At 26.7% G+C, this 13,388-nt stretch overlaps 2 protein-coding genes across 3 annotated transcripts in view; both read right to left on the bottom strand.

The window, feature by feature from the left end:
• Positions 1–851: 851 nt before the first annotated feature.
• On the bottom strand, positions 852–11,557 carry LOC111627027 (thioredoxin-related transmembrane protein 1-like). The gene is made up of 8 exons (XM_023370567.1): positions 11,514–11,557; positions 10,562–10,677; positions 6,476–6,521; positions 6,189–6,317; positions 4,596–4,641; positions 4,389–4,490; positions 4,198–4,314; positions 852–938 (listed from the first exon to the last, which is right to left on the bottom strand). The coding sequence occupies exons 1-8, from the start codon at positions 11,555–11,557 to the stop codon at positions 852–854; spliced, it is 687 nt and encodes a 228-aa protein (XP_023226335.1).
• LOC111627019 (uncharacterized protein PFB0765w-like) overlaps positions 10,562–13,388 on the bottom strand; it is a 9,951-nt gene continuing 7,124 nt past the window's right edge. For both annotated transcript variants that reach the window (XM_023370557.1, XM_023370559.1), the window contains one exon: positions 10,562–10,677. The gene's annotated coding sequence lies outside the window, so the exon portion shown is untranslated. The remainder of the gene's footprint in view (positions 10,678–13,388) is intronic.

The following is a 13,388-nucleotide window of genomic DNA, read 5'->3' as shown; positions in this document are numbered from 1 at the left end:
TTTTAATATATTTTTTCCTAATCATTGAATCTAGAGGAATGTTTTTGTGTGTCAACCAGTTTTTGTTGAAACACTTTCACATTTTCCCCCATCTTCCAATTTGTCATCATTAACAAATACAGCTCATCGAATGGTAATAATGCTGTTTGCTAATAGATAAACAAGGATTATTTGAGAAACTATTATCAATATGAAGTGAAATGCAAAATACAGCCAATTAACCAGTATTTGGTTACCTACACAAAAACACACCTTATATGATTCACCTTTCTTTACACAAAATTGATGTTTCTTCAGTACCCTTTTACTATATAAATATATCTCGGAATTTTCTAAAATTTCCTTACATTACTTTAACATATTTATATTTCATTATCCAAATGATATATTTAGCATTTGTTTCAGCACAAGACTTCTAATTCATAACACACAATTTATAATTTCAAGGAAGTAAAAATATTAGAATTTCTCATTTAGATCATCTTTTTTCTTTACTTGCATTAATTTAATTTTATATTTAAATATGAAGTAGTTCTGCTCAACATTTTATTATTGTTGTAAATTTTCTAATCAGAAAATTTCATTACTGGTAATATAAATCAAGATAAATGTCTGATAATTGAAAGATCTCAGACTTTCATCACTTTTAAAATAAAATCAATGAAATTTTTATCAGTGCTTAAAATAATATTGAATTGTGTTAACAATATAATATTGTGATCATTTTATTTCAGGAATGATTTAATTTTAATTAAAGTATAAAATTAAATTATATTCTTATAAACATTGTGATTTTTCCATATCACAATTTTTTAGAAACTCTTTATAAAAAGTGCAAAACAAAATGTACTTCAGTTTTTTTCTGATTCTTCTACCTTCCTTCTTCTGACACTTCCAGATTCGGATAAACTGGATTCATCATCTAAAACATCTTCTTCCTTCTCAATAATTAAAATAATAATAATTTTAAGTTTTAATATCATATTTTCACTAAAATAATAATATAATTATAAATATTCTATATTAACAATTCAAAGATAATGTTTTAAAAATTATATTTATTTTATTGTTAGATTTTGAATGATACAGAAAGATTCAGATCAATTTTGCCAATTAAAAAAAATTGAAAATAACACTAGAATGGATTAAAAATGATAATTTGTAAGATTAAATTAATAAGACTATTACATAAATGATGAAAATAAGTTAAATAAAATTATCTGTATACATTGTATTTTAAGCATTAAACTGAAAACAAATTAACATTGGAATAAACTAACAGAATAACATAATTTAAATGAGATTCAATAATTTTTGCCAAAATTTACAAATAATAATTCAGTAAATTTTAATAAAATAAGAATAAATGACTTATACAATCTATAATTTTGAAATCTACAGCCGCTGACTTATTTTTTTGTCAATAATATAATAGATTGATGTTATCTTTAAGCTCTTGCTTTTTTGCTTTTGAGGATAACAATGCAATTACATAAAGAGCAAATTTTGTTAAAAATGATTTCACATCACTGGTAAAATCAACTAGAATTTTAAAAGTTTAAATGAATGATGATATTTAAAAACAAAAGTGTAAAACTTCAACCCTTTCACTGTCTATGCATTAAATATGATGCATTGGTATGTTTGCGTGAAATGTTTATAACAGGTCAAGTGTATCATATAATACACTCAACCTGTTACAAAAATAAGATAGAAATGCTATAAAGATATTTGAATAAGACAGAAAATAATTTTCAAAAACTCATATATGATATTTAATCTATATGACAAACTAATGTAAATTTCTTATTTAAAAACTGAGTTATTACTATAAATCAGGGATGGCCAACATGTAGACCACGGTCAGTCGCAAAAGTTTTGAAAGTAGCCTGCGAAGCTACAGTTGAACAATTTGCTTTCACTTAAATTAATTAAATTAATGTTTAAAAATCTTAATTCGATAATTTATTCTTACAATAATAGACTGTCTGTGCAACGTACCCATAGTGTTTGCATTTATCCCGATGAACAATGCAAATGAATGTTAACTCATGCACATATAAATGGCAATTTGCATAAAATGGCACAAAATCATGTGTCAGTGCCTGGCTTCAATCCACTTGTTACTTCTTGTTTGTGCACTTGTATTTACTTTCAATTTTAGTTTTTTTTTATTTATTCATACAGCAAACAGAAGCAGGTGTGTTAGTTTATTAATTAATTATTGTTTTAAATGTTATTAATATTTAACCCTATTATTTTAGAATGAATAAACCAATTACAGGAGAGTCCCGAAAACTCGGCACTCAATAACCCGGCAGTCTGGATAACTCGGCCACACCCTGGCAGGGCAAAAAAATCCTTAGTTAATTAATTTTCATNATGAATAAACCAAGTACAGGCCGGGGAAAAAAAAACTTATCATTATCACAGTGAATGGGAAGGAGATTATTTCTTTACTATGATGAAAGATAAATGTGTGTGTTTTATTTGCAATGCAACAGTAGCTTTGCCTAAGAAAGCAAACGTTGAAAGACATTTCCTATTATTTTAGAATGAATAAACCAATTACAGGCCGGAAAAAAATAAAAACTTATCATTATCACAGTGAATGGGAAGTAGATTATTTCTTTATTATGATGAAAGATAAATGTGTGTATTTTATTTGCAATGCAACAGTAGCTTTGCATAAGAAAGCAAACATTGAAAGACATTTTCTAACAGTTCATAAAAACTTTGAAGATTATCCACGTGGTACTGCGTTAAAAAAAGGCCAAAATGCAACAACTGAAAGCACAATTAACTGCGCAACAAAATAGCTTTTTTAAATACAACACGAACTCAGACTGATACAATTGCCTCATTCAAAGTTGCTGATACTTTAATTAAATTTATTTTCTTTATTTGCCATATTTTTTAGTTGAAATTCTTGTTAATTATTTATTAAAATATCTATGAAAAATTTGAAAAATCCTAAAATTGTTTGCCCATATTCATAGTCGCCCACAGACTATATTTTTCCGAAAAAGTAGCCCCTAAGGAATAGAAGTTTGGCCACACCTGCTATAAATTTTAATTAAAAAATAATAAAAATATCACAAAATGAAAGCTAGAATAACGCTCCTAAATATAAAATATAAATCTATGTAGCTAAGAAATCAGCATTAACGCTACAACCTAGGCAATATTGAAGCAAACTGGTTGAAGCAAATTCATTCGATCTTTGCCCACTTGATGGCCATCAATAGCCCATCTTCAACTCAATGTCTTATACTTCAATGGGAAGTAGGCAGTCCATTCCATGCCTATCAGATCCAAAAAGTTTGATTTGTTGGGCAGCGATTAACAATGCTCATGTGCATTTGAAAGTTTGCAAGAAAGGAACATGTGCCGTAGGCCATAAAGAGGGTGCACATTTATGCTTCATGTTTTGTCCATGTCTTCATTATGCTGGGATTACAAAGCAGAACTGCTTGATAAATTTTTCATATAAATAATAATATAAATTATTTCATTAATTGTCAGAAATTTAATAAATAAACAAAAACAAAATTGGAAACCTGATAGATTTATAAACTATTTATTGTAATTTATAAATCTATCAGGTTTCCAATTTTGTTTTTGTTTATTTATTAAATTTCTGACAAATATATGGAAGTATCCATAGCTAACTGATGTTAGCTTCGGCTGCTTCCATTTGCTGATGAAAGTTGTTGTAAGTCATCATTTTAGAAAACAAACTACTGAGCAATAGTTTGTAGAGGAGTAGATGCAATGTTCATTGGTTCTGTAGAACTACATCACAAGTGATATCATAAGTGGAGAATTTTCCTGAATGTTGAAGCAAAACAGTCATGTGACCATCTGACATCACGTCAAAAGCAATGATATTACCTACTTTGTGGCTGCCTTTAGAGAAATAATATATTCATCTCAATTCATTCATGAAAACTCAATTGATATATAATAAATATACTCAATAGCATTACAGAGCAAATTATTTCTGTAGCTATGTATGTAAATTAGATAACTTAAAAATAATTGAAAATTACAAAAGAAATATTTAAAAAGCACTTTAAAAGCTACAGTTATTAATACAACAGATAAAAGTGCATTAGTGAAATTTATATATCACATTATTTAATTTAAATCATTTATATAAAATAAGAAAAAAAATGAATTAAATATCCTCAATACCTTTGATTCTTTAATTTCATTTGTATCCTCTTTTTTATTATTTGTCTCATCTGGAAGAATGTATTCAGGTAATGGACTTTTAGGACGGAATACAAAATCTAATACGCAGACACAAATCTATAAAATTTAAGAGGTTTATGTAAGCATTTTAAAATTAATAAAATAGTTATGTATTAAATGTTATTATTTACTATTCCAATAATTGTTCCAATAATAATGATTCCCAGAGCAAATATGACATAAGATGCCCATTGTGGTATGCCATGCTCTTCAGTTAAGTGATCTTGATATTCCTTTATAAATAAAAAAACTGTTCTTAAATATAAATTTTAATAAATGATAAAATTATTTTTAATTTTAAAAATACTTTCTTAATGAAAATATTCCTATAAACTTACTCGAATTGATAGTGCCAATTTGAAAAACGAAGATACTGCTGACATGCTGTAAAAATATAATACATTTATATTTATTAATACTATTTAAAAAATAAAAATTAATACCACATCTATTAAGTCAAATTACTTATGAAACTAATTATTAAAATATAAAATTCTGACAAAAAATAGTGTAGTATAAAATTCTGCCATGAAATGGTATTTAGGATAGGGTAAATTGCAAAGATTATATAAAAATGTATGACATTAAATGACAGGTCTCTGCTAGACTGTAAACAAACATACAAAGCTAATATAATCCTATCATTTAAAATTATAACTTGCATATAAGCTGGTTGATGTATGAGATTGATAATATTTAGGGTGTAATCTTTTGAATTATATGTTTGTTGTTATTCATCAAGTTAATGTAATTTATTTATTTTATACATAAATAAGTAAGGCCTACAAAGCAAGAGAGTTCCCACATAACCCCAGAATGTCTCAATAAAAGCATTAAAAAAATAATAATAAAAAAAACTAGAAATATGCTTTAAAAAAGCACAAAAAGAATAAAATAATACTAAATGTAAATATATCACAGCCCAAGTATTACCAGTAAACATAACAATTTTTTACATAACCTTTACATTAAGTGAAATTTAAGTTTTGAGAAACCTCTACTGTTGACATGGCATTAATTGTGCAGAAGAAAAATAAACACCTAGAAAAGTTAAGAAAAAAGTTAGGTATGCCAATGCATGATATATTTCTAGTATTTCTTATGGACACACCTAGAGGAAAAACAAATAAAAAGGAAAAAATCAATTAAAATACTTATAAAATAAAATACAATCAAAACATTAAATATGATGAAATAAATTAAATAAGTGATTGAACCTCCAAAAAACCTGTAAGCATGACCTTGCTGCTACTCTGCATCAAAGTACATTAACTTAAAGAACCACTAAAAGCTGGAAAATAATGTAACAACCCACAGACACCTGCTGGAATAAGTATGGAAGGTGTCTGAGTTAGTATATTAACCTAATTATTCTTACATGCATTTTAGAGTTTTCTGATTTCCTAAAATAATAATTATTTCGATAATTTCCTTTTCTGAACCTTCTTGAAATGAATCAAAACAAAGGTATACTTTTCCAAAAATACTATTAAGCCCACTTATAAAATAAAAATAAAATGATCCTTACAGAATATTGTGCACAGAATTCAATATCTTAACTGATTTTTATCTTATCAGATGATATAAAACAAAATTGACCAGCAAATAAATAAACAATATTTATTCACTGATTTATTTGATTGATTGAGTGGTAGAATGACTAAAATAATATATTGAGTCTTTGAGTTAATTTATAAGCATTGATATCTGCAGAACATTTTGAAAATATGTAGTACATAATATTTCTAAATTTATTAAAGTTTTTGCACCTGGTTCAAAATAGTGATTTAGTTTTCTTTCTTTAACAAGAATGCTTATTATGAAAAAAAAATTTGTCAATTCTTAAAAATTGATTTCAAGAAAAGTGAAATATAGCAAAATGTTACAATTATACAATAACTAAAGTAAAAATAAGTAATATTTTTACTTACTGAATAGATGATGGACTTCTCCACCATGGTATAGGTTCTATATCATTCCATTTTTCTTCTTTTATAAAGCTAATAAAAGCTTCCTTGCTTCTTGACCCAGTATATTTACGAAATACTCCATTTTTTATGCTAATTAAAAATAATTACAAATAACCAAATGGTATTCACACAATAAAAGAAAAATAAAATAAAATATTAAGTTTTAAGGGAAATTTAAACCTTCCCTTGAAACTTTATTTTTTCATCATTACACTATTAAAATTTAAAAAATTGTTTAAAGTTCTTACTGGAATATTGTTGGAAATGCAGTAATTAGAAACCGTCCACTTAAACCTTAAAAAAAAAAATGCTTATATTAATTAATTAAATTAAAGACAACACGAATGCTTATAAACTATTTTTTATGAAATCATTTTTCATTAAAAAAATGTCTACATTTTGCAAATAATTAAACATGCTTTTTAAATAATTATAATATTTTTTTAATGTGAAGATACTTAAGTAGAATAAACATTATATTATTTTAGTTTTAAATACATCTTGACAAGTGAATAAAAATGGTATTACTAAGAACTACTTTGATACTGTTAATGCATTAATTGCACTTTATTTTAATGATTTGACAAAAAAAATTAAAGATTTCAGTTCAGTTACACGGCTACTAGTAATTAAATAAAATTGCTTTTATAAAAGATATAACGTATTTATTCTAATAAACAGTATAATGTTGGAATTTTTTTCATCTTGCAATCCTGCTGCTTATTTGAGAGTGCTTACTATTAGAGGATGCTGCTTATTAGAATAAATATGGTATTTATCTATTTAAATAAAAATTATTCATTTTTCGATAAAAATCTTTAATTATGTTTGGTTTTAATTACATTGTTATAAATTCCCTTGTGCTTATTTTCAATATATTAACTAGTACAACAATTTATGAATGTTGTATGACAATTCAATCAGAAAATTAATTAAACTGTTTTATAGGAACTCACTAACATACATTAAGTATTAATTTATTAGAGAAACTGATATTTAAGTTAGTGATCTCAGTTAAAGAATATTGCTTTAATGTTCAGATTTTTAAAACATTAAAATTAATTCTACATGAGTCGTTCACATCAAAATAGAACTTTTGATTGTGCAGGGTAGACGAATGCAATAAGAAAGAAATTAGTGATGTACATTCAACACATTTGAAACTGCATCACCAGAAACTAATGTGAAGCATTAATCCACAGATTGTGAAAACTGATTATGGCAAAAGGCAATGCCACATAATATTAAGTTTATTTTGTTGTATTTCCTATATTTAACACACATTTAGCTAATATCCTAATTTTTTGTCATTTCATTTCCATTTGTAACAAAAAATCATTTGAGTTAATTTGTCTGATTAATGGGTATAATAAATATATATAGACATTGTTTACGTAGGGTCAAAAAAAAGTTTCGCACTCTGTTTTGTTCATGAGACAATATACACTAAACTTTCAGTTAGGTGAATATTCTAATTTTTTTTCTAGTTGTATAAATATTTTTGTGTTACTTGTGAGCAATATAACAAAGATTATTTTAGTATACATAACATTATGCTATAACCATTGTTGGTTACTATGGTAAAGATTATTTTATATGTAATAATTTAAATGATAATTAATTTTATTGTTTAATAATTTTATTTGTTCATGAATAAACATTTTCTATTTCTTTAACAAATACAAAATATAATGTTAGACCTAGAAATGTGATTGCAGGTTAAACTATTTCAAATATGCTTGTCAAATAAAATTTTTTATATAAAGACTGAAGACAATAATTAACCAAATATATATATCAACTTCTTGAAACCCAATGTATAGATAATAAGCTAAATGATTGCCATGATTAATGGGTTATTAATATTCTATAATTAATAATTAGAAACTAAGTACAGGTAACCCCCGTATAACACGGATTCACTTTAACACGGTTCGAGAATTGGTACCATCCCCCATATAACACAGTACTTTTATAGCACGGATTCACTCTGACACGGTTCGAGAAATGGGTAAAATTCTCATACAACATGAAATGTAAAAACTTTTTACATACTTAAGTACTAATAGTTCACGAATATAATAATTTTCGTGAACTATTAGTACTTCAGTGTGTAAATTTTCTTTTCTTGTCTCCATACTCATGGTCCTTCACGAAAATTGTTTCAATTTTTGCAAAGGACCATGTTTCAATTTGCCATATCGCGATGCTTCTGCTTCTGGTGTTGCCAGATGTTTTTCCCTTATTCCATACTTTCTTTATTCTTCATAAGTGCTTAGCACCATATAAGGAAATTTATAAAGATCTTTTAACTACAAGCAAGCAATCTAAAATTATATACACTTTTTGCAAAAGGAAAAGCATGAATCTGAGAATAATGCAGAAAAGTGCTCAGAGGATAACGATAACTTGCCAAAAATAAAACGCTCTTGGTTAATAGTGCTTTTAGTGATGACAAAGAAAGCATTGTTTAATTTATATTAATATGTATCACTTAAGAAAATTTTAATAAAGAGATTTAACTTAATTATGAAAATATAGTAGCATGTTTTTTTTTTTTTAATTTTTGGAACCTAACCCTCCTTTTCATACTAGTTCTTTGATTCGCATAACACGGCAATTTTTTGGAACGTAACTACCGTGTTATACGGGGTTACCTGTAATGTGGTACTAGATGTAGACATTAGGCACAATCTATTATTATTAACTAAACACCAACAATATGCCGAAAATCTATCGGGCTAGTATTAGGCTAATTACTAAATGAATTACGTAATCAATTTGGCACTAGAGCTAGGCATTAGGCCTACCTCTAGTGCCATTGATTACGTAATTCCTACCTTTGTTTATATTATTATTAATTAACTAAATATATTTACATGAAAATAGCAGCTGAATTCTATTCAAGATTGTTATATTATGTTATATTATGAAATATTTTAGTTTATTCCAAAATAGATTTAATTTCTCATTAATATTTGTAGTTTTCAATTATTACCATTTCTTTAATTTCTTATTATAATACTAAATTCTATACAAAAACTGAATAGGAGTAGTCAATAGAATATACACTTATTCATTTTGTAGATCAGGGGTAAGCAAAATGAATATAATGCCCAAAATATTAATAAATATATAAATTTTCCAATTTAAGAAAGTATGCAGCAAAAATTCTATCTTTCTACAACTTAGTAAAAAACAAGAAATTGACTAACAGATTCAAAACTAATTTAAAACTAGCAGTGACTAATATTCAACCAAATATTTTGGATATATGTTCACATTAGTGTCAGAAGTCAAATCAAGTATTAATACACTTATGTTAATTTATAATCATATATGAATTATGATTTATCTGCAATTCTTTTCTTTCTTCTCTTGTGTGCAGTCTGTGTCAGTTCAAAAGTCATAAATGCACCCTTACATAGAAAAAGGTTGCCCATCCCTGTTGTAGATAAACATACATCTTTATACATATACACATATATAATTCTTGTATATTGTACATGTAATATGTATGTATGTGTAAATTATTTCTATGCAATTATTTCAATTTATATTTCAAATATGCTACTTGAATTTCAGTTAAATCTTGATACCACTTATATTATCAAAGTGATATATATATATCAGTTAGACAACAGACATCTTATAATCATTTATCGTCTTTTATTATCCAGTGTAGGTATATGCTTCTTCTCTTCCTGTCTTTTTTGTCAATTGTTGCTATTGTTTCTCAAGTTTCCTGTTTAGGTCAGTTTGCAATCTTCCCATTCTTCATCTCTCCTATTCTCTGACATCTATTCTATTATTCTTTTCATACACCTGTTATATTTCATTTTACCAACAAATTCTACCCATCTCTCTTTGTTTTCTCATATTTTCTTCATTATATCTTTTACCATTGTCTTCTCTCTTATCAATTCATTTCCTTTCCTGTCTCTTATGACTTCTTACACTGCTCTTTCATTCTCCCTTACATTACTAATAGTTTTTGTTCTTGTTCATTTAGATTCCTTCTGCAATTGCTTTCTTTTGCACTTAATTAATTTTACTAAGAGACTTCATTCCATTTGAGGTAACAGCGATTCCTTTTCCCTTACCCACAGGTCATTGCTAGAAAAATTAACTTATTGAATATTTTTCATTTAAGACATAGTACAGTGCTGTCTCTAAACAATATTATATGCCTTTTGTATACATTCCATCCTGTTTAATTCGAACATTTATTATATATATTTCAAGACATACTACTGTATATACTATGTTGCAATATATTAAAATGCTTTCTTACATTAAATTAAAACTCAATAATTTAAATTTTTTAAATTTACCTGGGTTAGTAGTAACATCTGATTTTCCAACGCTAATACCTAATTTTTTGCTAGAAGCTGCAAACTCTTCCCAAGTAGTTTCTAGTGATTTGCAAGCAGGACACCAAGGTGCGTAACTAAAAAAAAAATTATATTTTTAAAATATAAAATAATAATATTTAAAAAAAAAACAATTAATTAGCTTGATATTGACTAGCCTAAATAGGTATACTAATAGGATAAAAAAATTTTTTATATTCAAAACTTTCAAATTCAATATTCTTTAGATCCATTTCCAGCCTATTTATGAAACTTTTACAATAAAAAACAAAAAAAAAATTGTTTAAAAAAAGCTAAAGATAAAAGGAGACAAGCAGACCTTAAAAAATTCCAGCATAATTATTTAATTAGACGAACTTCGGCCTCCTTAACAGGCCACTTTCAGGTCATCATGATAAAAGATATGAAAATGCCAATTTAAAAATGTTTACTTCTGTATCATTACATTTTGATTAAAATTCCATTTATAAAAACATTTTCTGTAATTCCCTGCAGATAAAATCTGTAAGGTCATTATTTATCTACAAAAATCTTTTTTTTTTTTTTTTTTATAAAATACTTTGGCAATCAGGATGATTCAAAGATTGAAAATTATTGAAACTAAAAATAAAATATTAGGGGATCAAACTTATCATCCATTTCAACATATTGATAATTAGATTATTGCATATTATCATAAAGTTAAAAATACTGTAAATATTCTAATAAACAGAATAGTATAACTTTTTTCTGCATACAACTGTGCTTTTTATGAGAGAGTACTTACTATTAGAATGCAACTATTATTCCTATTCTTTGGGAACTGGGTGAGAATGCAAATATTAATGGAATAAATTCAGTAACTTTTTCACTTCATTATTATTTCAGCAAGAATGAAACAATCAACAGACAGACAGACTTTATTTCAACATACATGGTAGGTGCTAAAATTTTCCAGTCTAAGTATATTTTAGACATGATAGGAATAAAATAATGATAGTATCAGATAGCACCATCTGTATGTGAACTAATAAAACAGTTTTTCCTGTCAATTTATACAAGTTGCTTGAAAACATTCATTTTAGTTAGACTTGTTGCATTAATTTGTATTATGTTCACTTGCAGGACAATGCGCCAGTGCACACAGCTGTCATTGCCATAGCTACTGTAAAGAAGTGTGAGTTTGAGGACTTTACAGTCTGGACCCAACTCCTAATGATTATTATCTGTTTCCAAAACTCAAAAATATCTTTGAAAAAGTGATCAAGGGTTTCAGAAGGTGTTTATGAGCATTTTACAGACAAAACTGTGAACTATTTTTTAAAGGATATTGAAATGAAAATTTCAAAATGTAATAAGTGTTGAGCAACAAGGAGACTATTTTGAAAAATGACATCATTGTTTTATACCTATAACATCTAAAACATAGTTAGGTTGAAAACTTTTGCCCCCTACCTTGTATAGTAAGAGTGACAATGATGAACAGAGAGAAATTTTTCAGTTTAAAATAAGACTTATCTTCCTCGAAAAGAAATCTTCCTCACTACTATTAGAGGAAGCTATTTATTGTAATATATACAGTTGTATTTCATTTATGAAGATAGGAATATCTTTTCTGCTTGATATCATATATTTACCTATTTTTATTATTAATATCATATTAATTTATAGTTTTAATTTTAAATACATTTTTAATAAATCATTTATTTATTATCTTCTTTATTATCTGCTACATATATCATTTGACTTGACCTATACCAATTGTTACAATATTAAATTAATTTATCTAATGTATAACCATCTTATTTTAGTATTGTTTGTTATAAAATAGAGAGGTTGAGGCACACGTTTTAAACGTGTAAACGTGTACGTGTGATGTTCGGCGCCGCTTTCCCGTAAGCCTAAAAGTGTGACGATGGTGTTTGGAATGTCGAGCGTGATTCCACCGACTATCCAAACACCATTGTCAAACTTTTAGGCTTACGGGAAAGCAGCGCCGAACATCACACGTACACGTTTACACGTTTAAAACGTGCGCCTCAACCTCTCTAATATTTTCACATTTGATCTTAACAATTTATTTACTAAAAAATAAGATATTTTTATACTATAAAACTTTTCTAATACAAAACTGAGTTATCTAAACTAGAAAAATATAGCTATACCAATAAACATGTCTTGCTTATTTTTCCAGCAGATAGTTGTATGTTTTACAAACATTTTTGACTTTTTTGAAAAGCATGCTTCAGGTTGTTCTCTTGTATGAATTTTTTAAGAGATTCATCAATAAATAAAAAGGTATGATAATTGCTTCATCAATATTGATGAACTCCATATCATACCTTTTTTTAAGCTTTAATTATCTCTTCTTCAGAATTATTTTTAAATACAATAACCAAAACAAATTTACCAATTATATCAGTTACTAGTAGCCCTGGACGCCCCCTAGTGGGCGTTCTTTACAAATTTCCATGAGGCACGGTTCCTTTGACTTTTTTGTTCCTATCAATATGCTGTACAGCTCTGTTAAAGTCCCAATGGTAAGATTTACCCTCCGAATGAAGAGGTGGCGACCCCCCAAACTGTAGCCTGTGCGAACAATAAAGTCAAAGGAACCATACCCCTACTCGCGATCCTTCGCGAGATATAAGCCCCTGAAATAATAAATTCCTATTACAAATATACTGAATTATTTATATTGTTATATTGACCAAATAATAATTTATGGGCCAAATGAATAATAATAATTCATATTGTTAATTTAAATAAGAATTAAAATTGTTAATTTGAATGTTTGAAATATGACACA

Source organism: Centruroides sculpturatus, unplaced genomic scaffold (assembly GCF_000671375.1).
Source record: "Centruroides sculpturatus isolate CEXI.00-Female unplaced genomic scaffold, Cexi_2.0 scaffold386, whole genome shotgun sequence".
Classification (NCBI taxonomy): domain Eukaryota; kingdom Metazoa; phylum Arthropoda; class Arachnida; order Scorpiones; family Buthidae; genus Centruroides; species Centruroides sculpturatus.
This window is presented reverse-complemented; position numbering and strand designations above follow the sequence as displayed.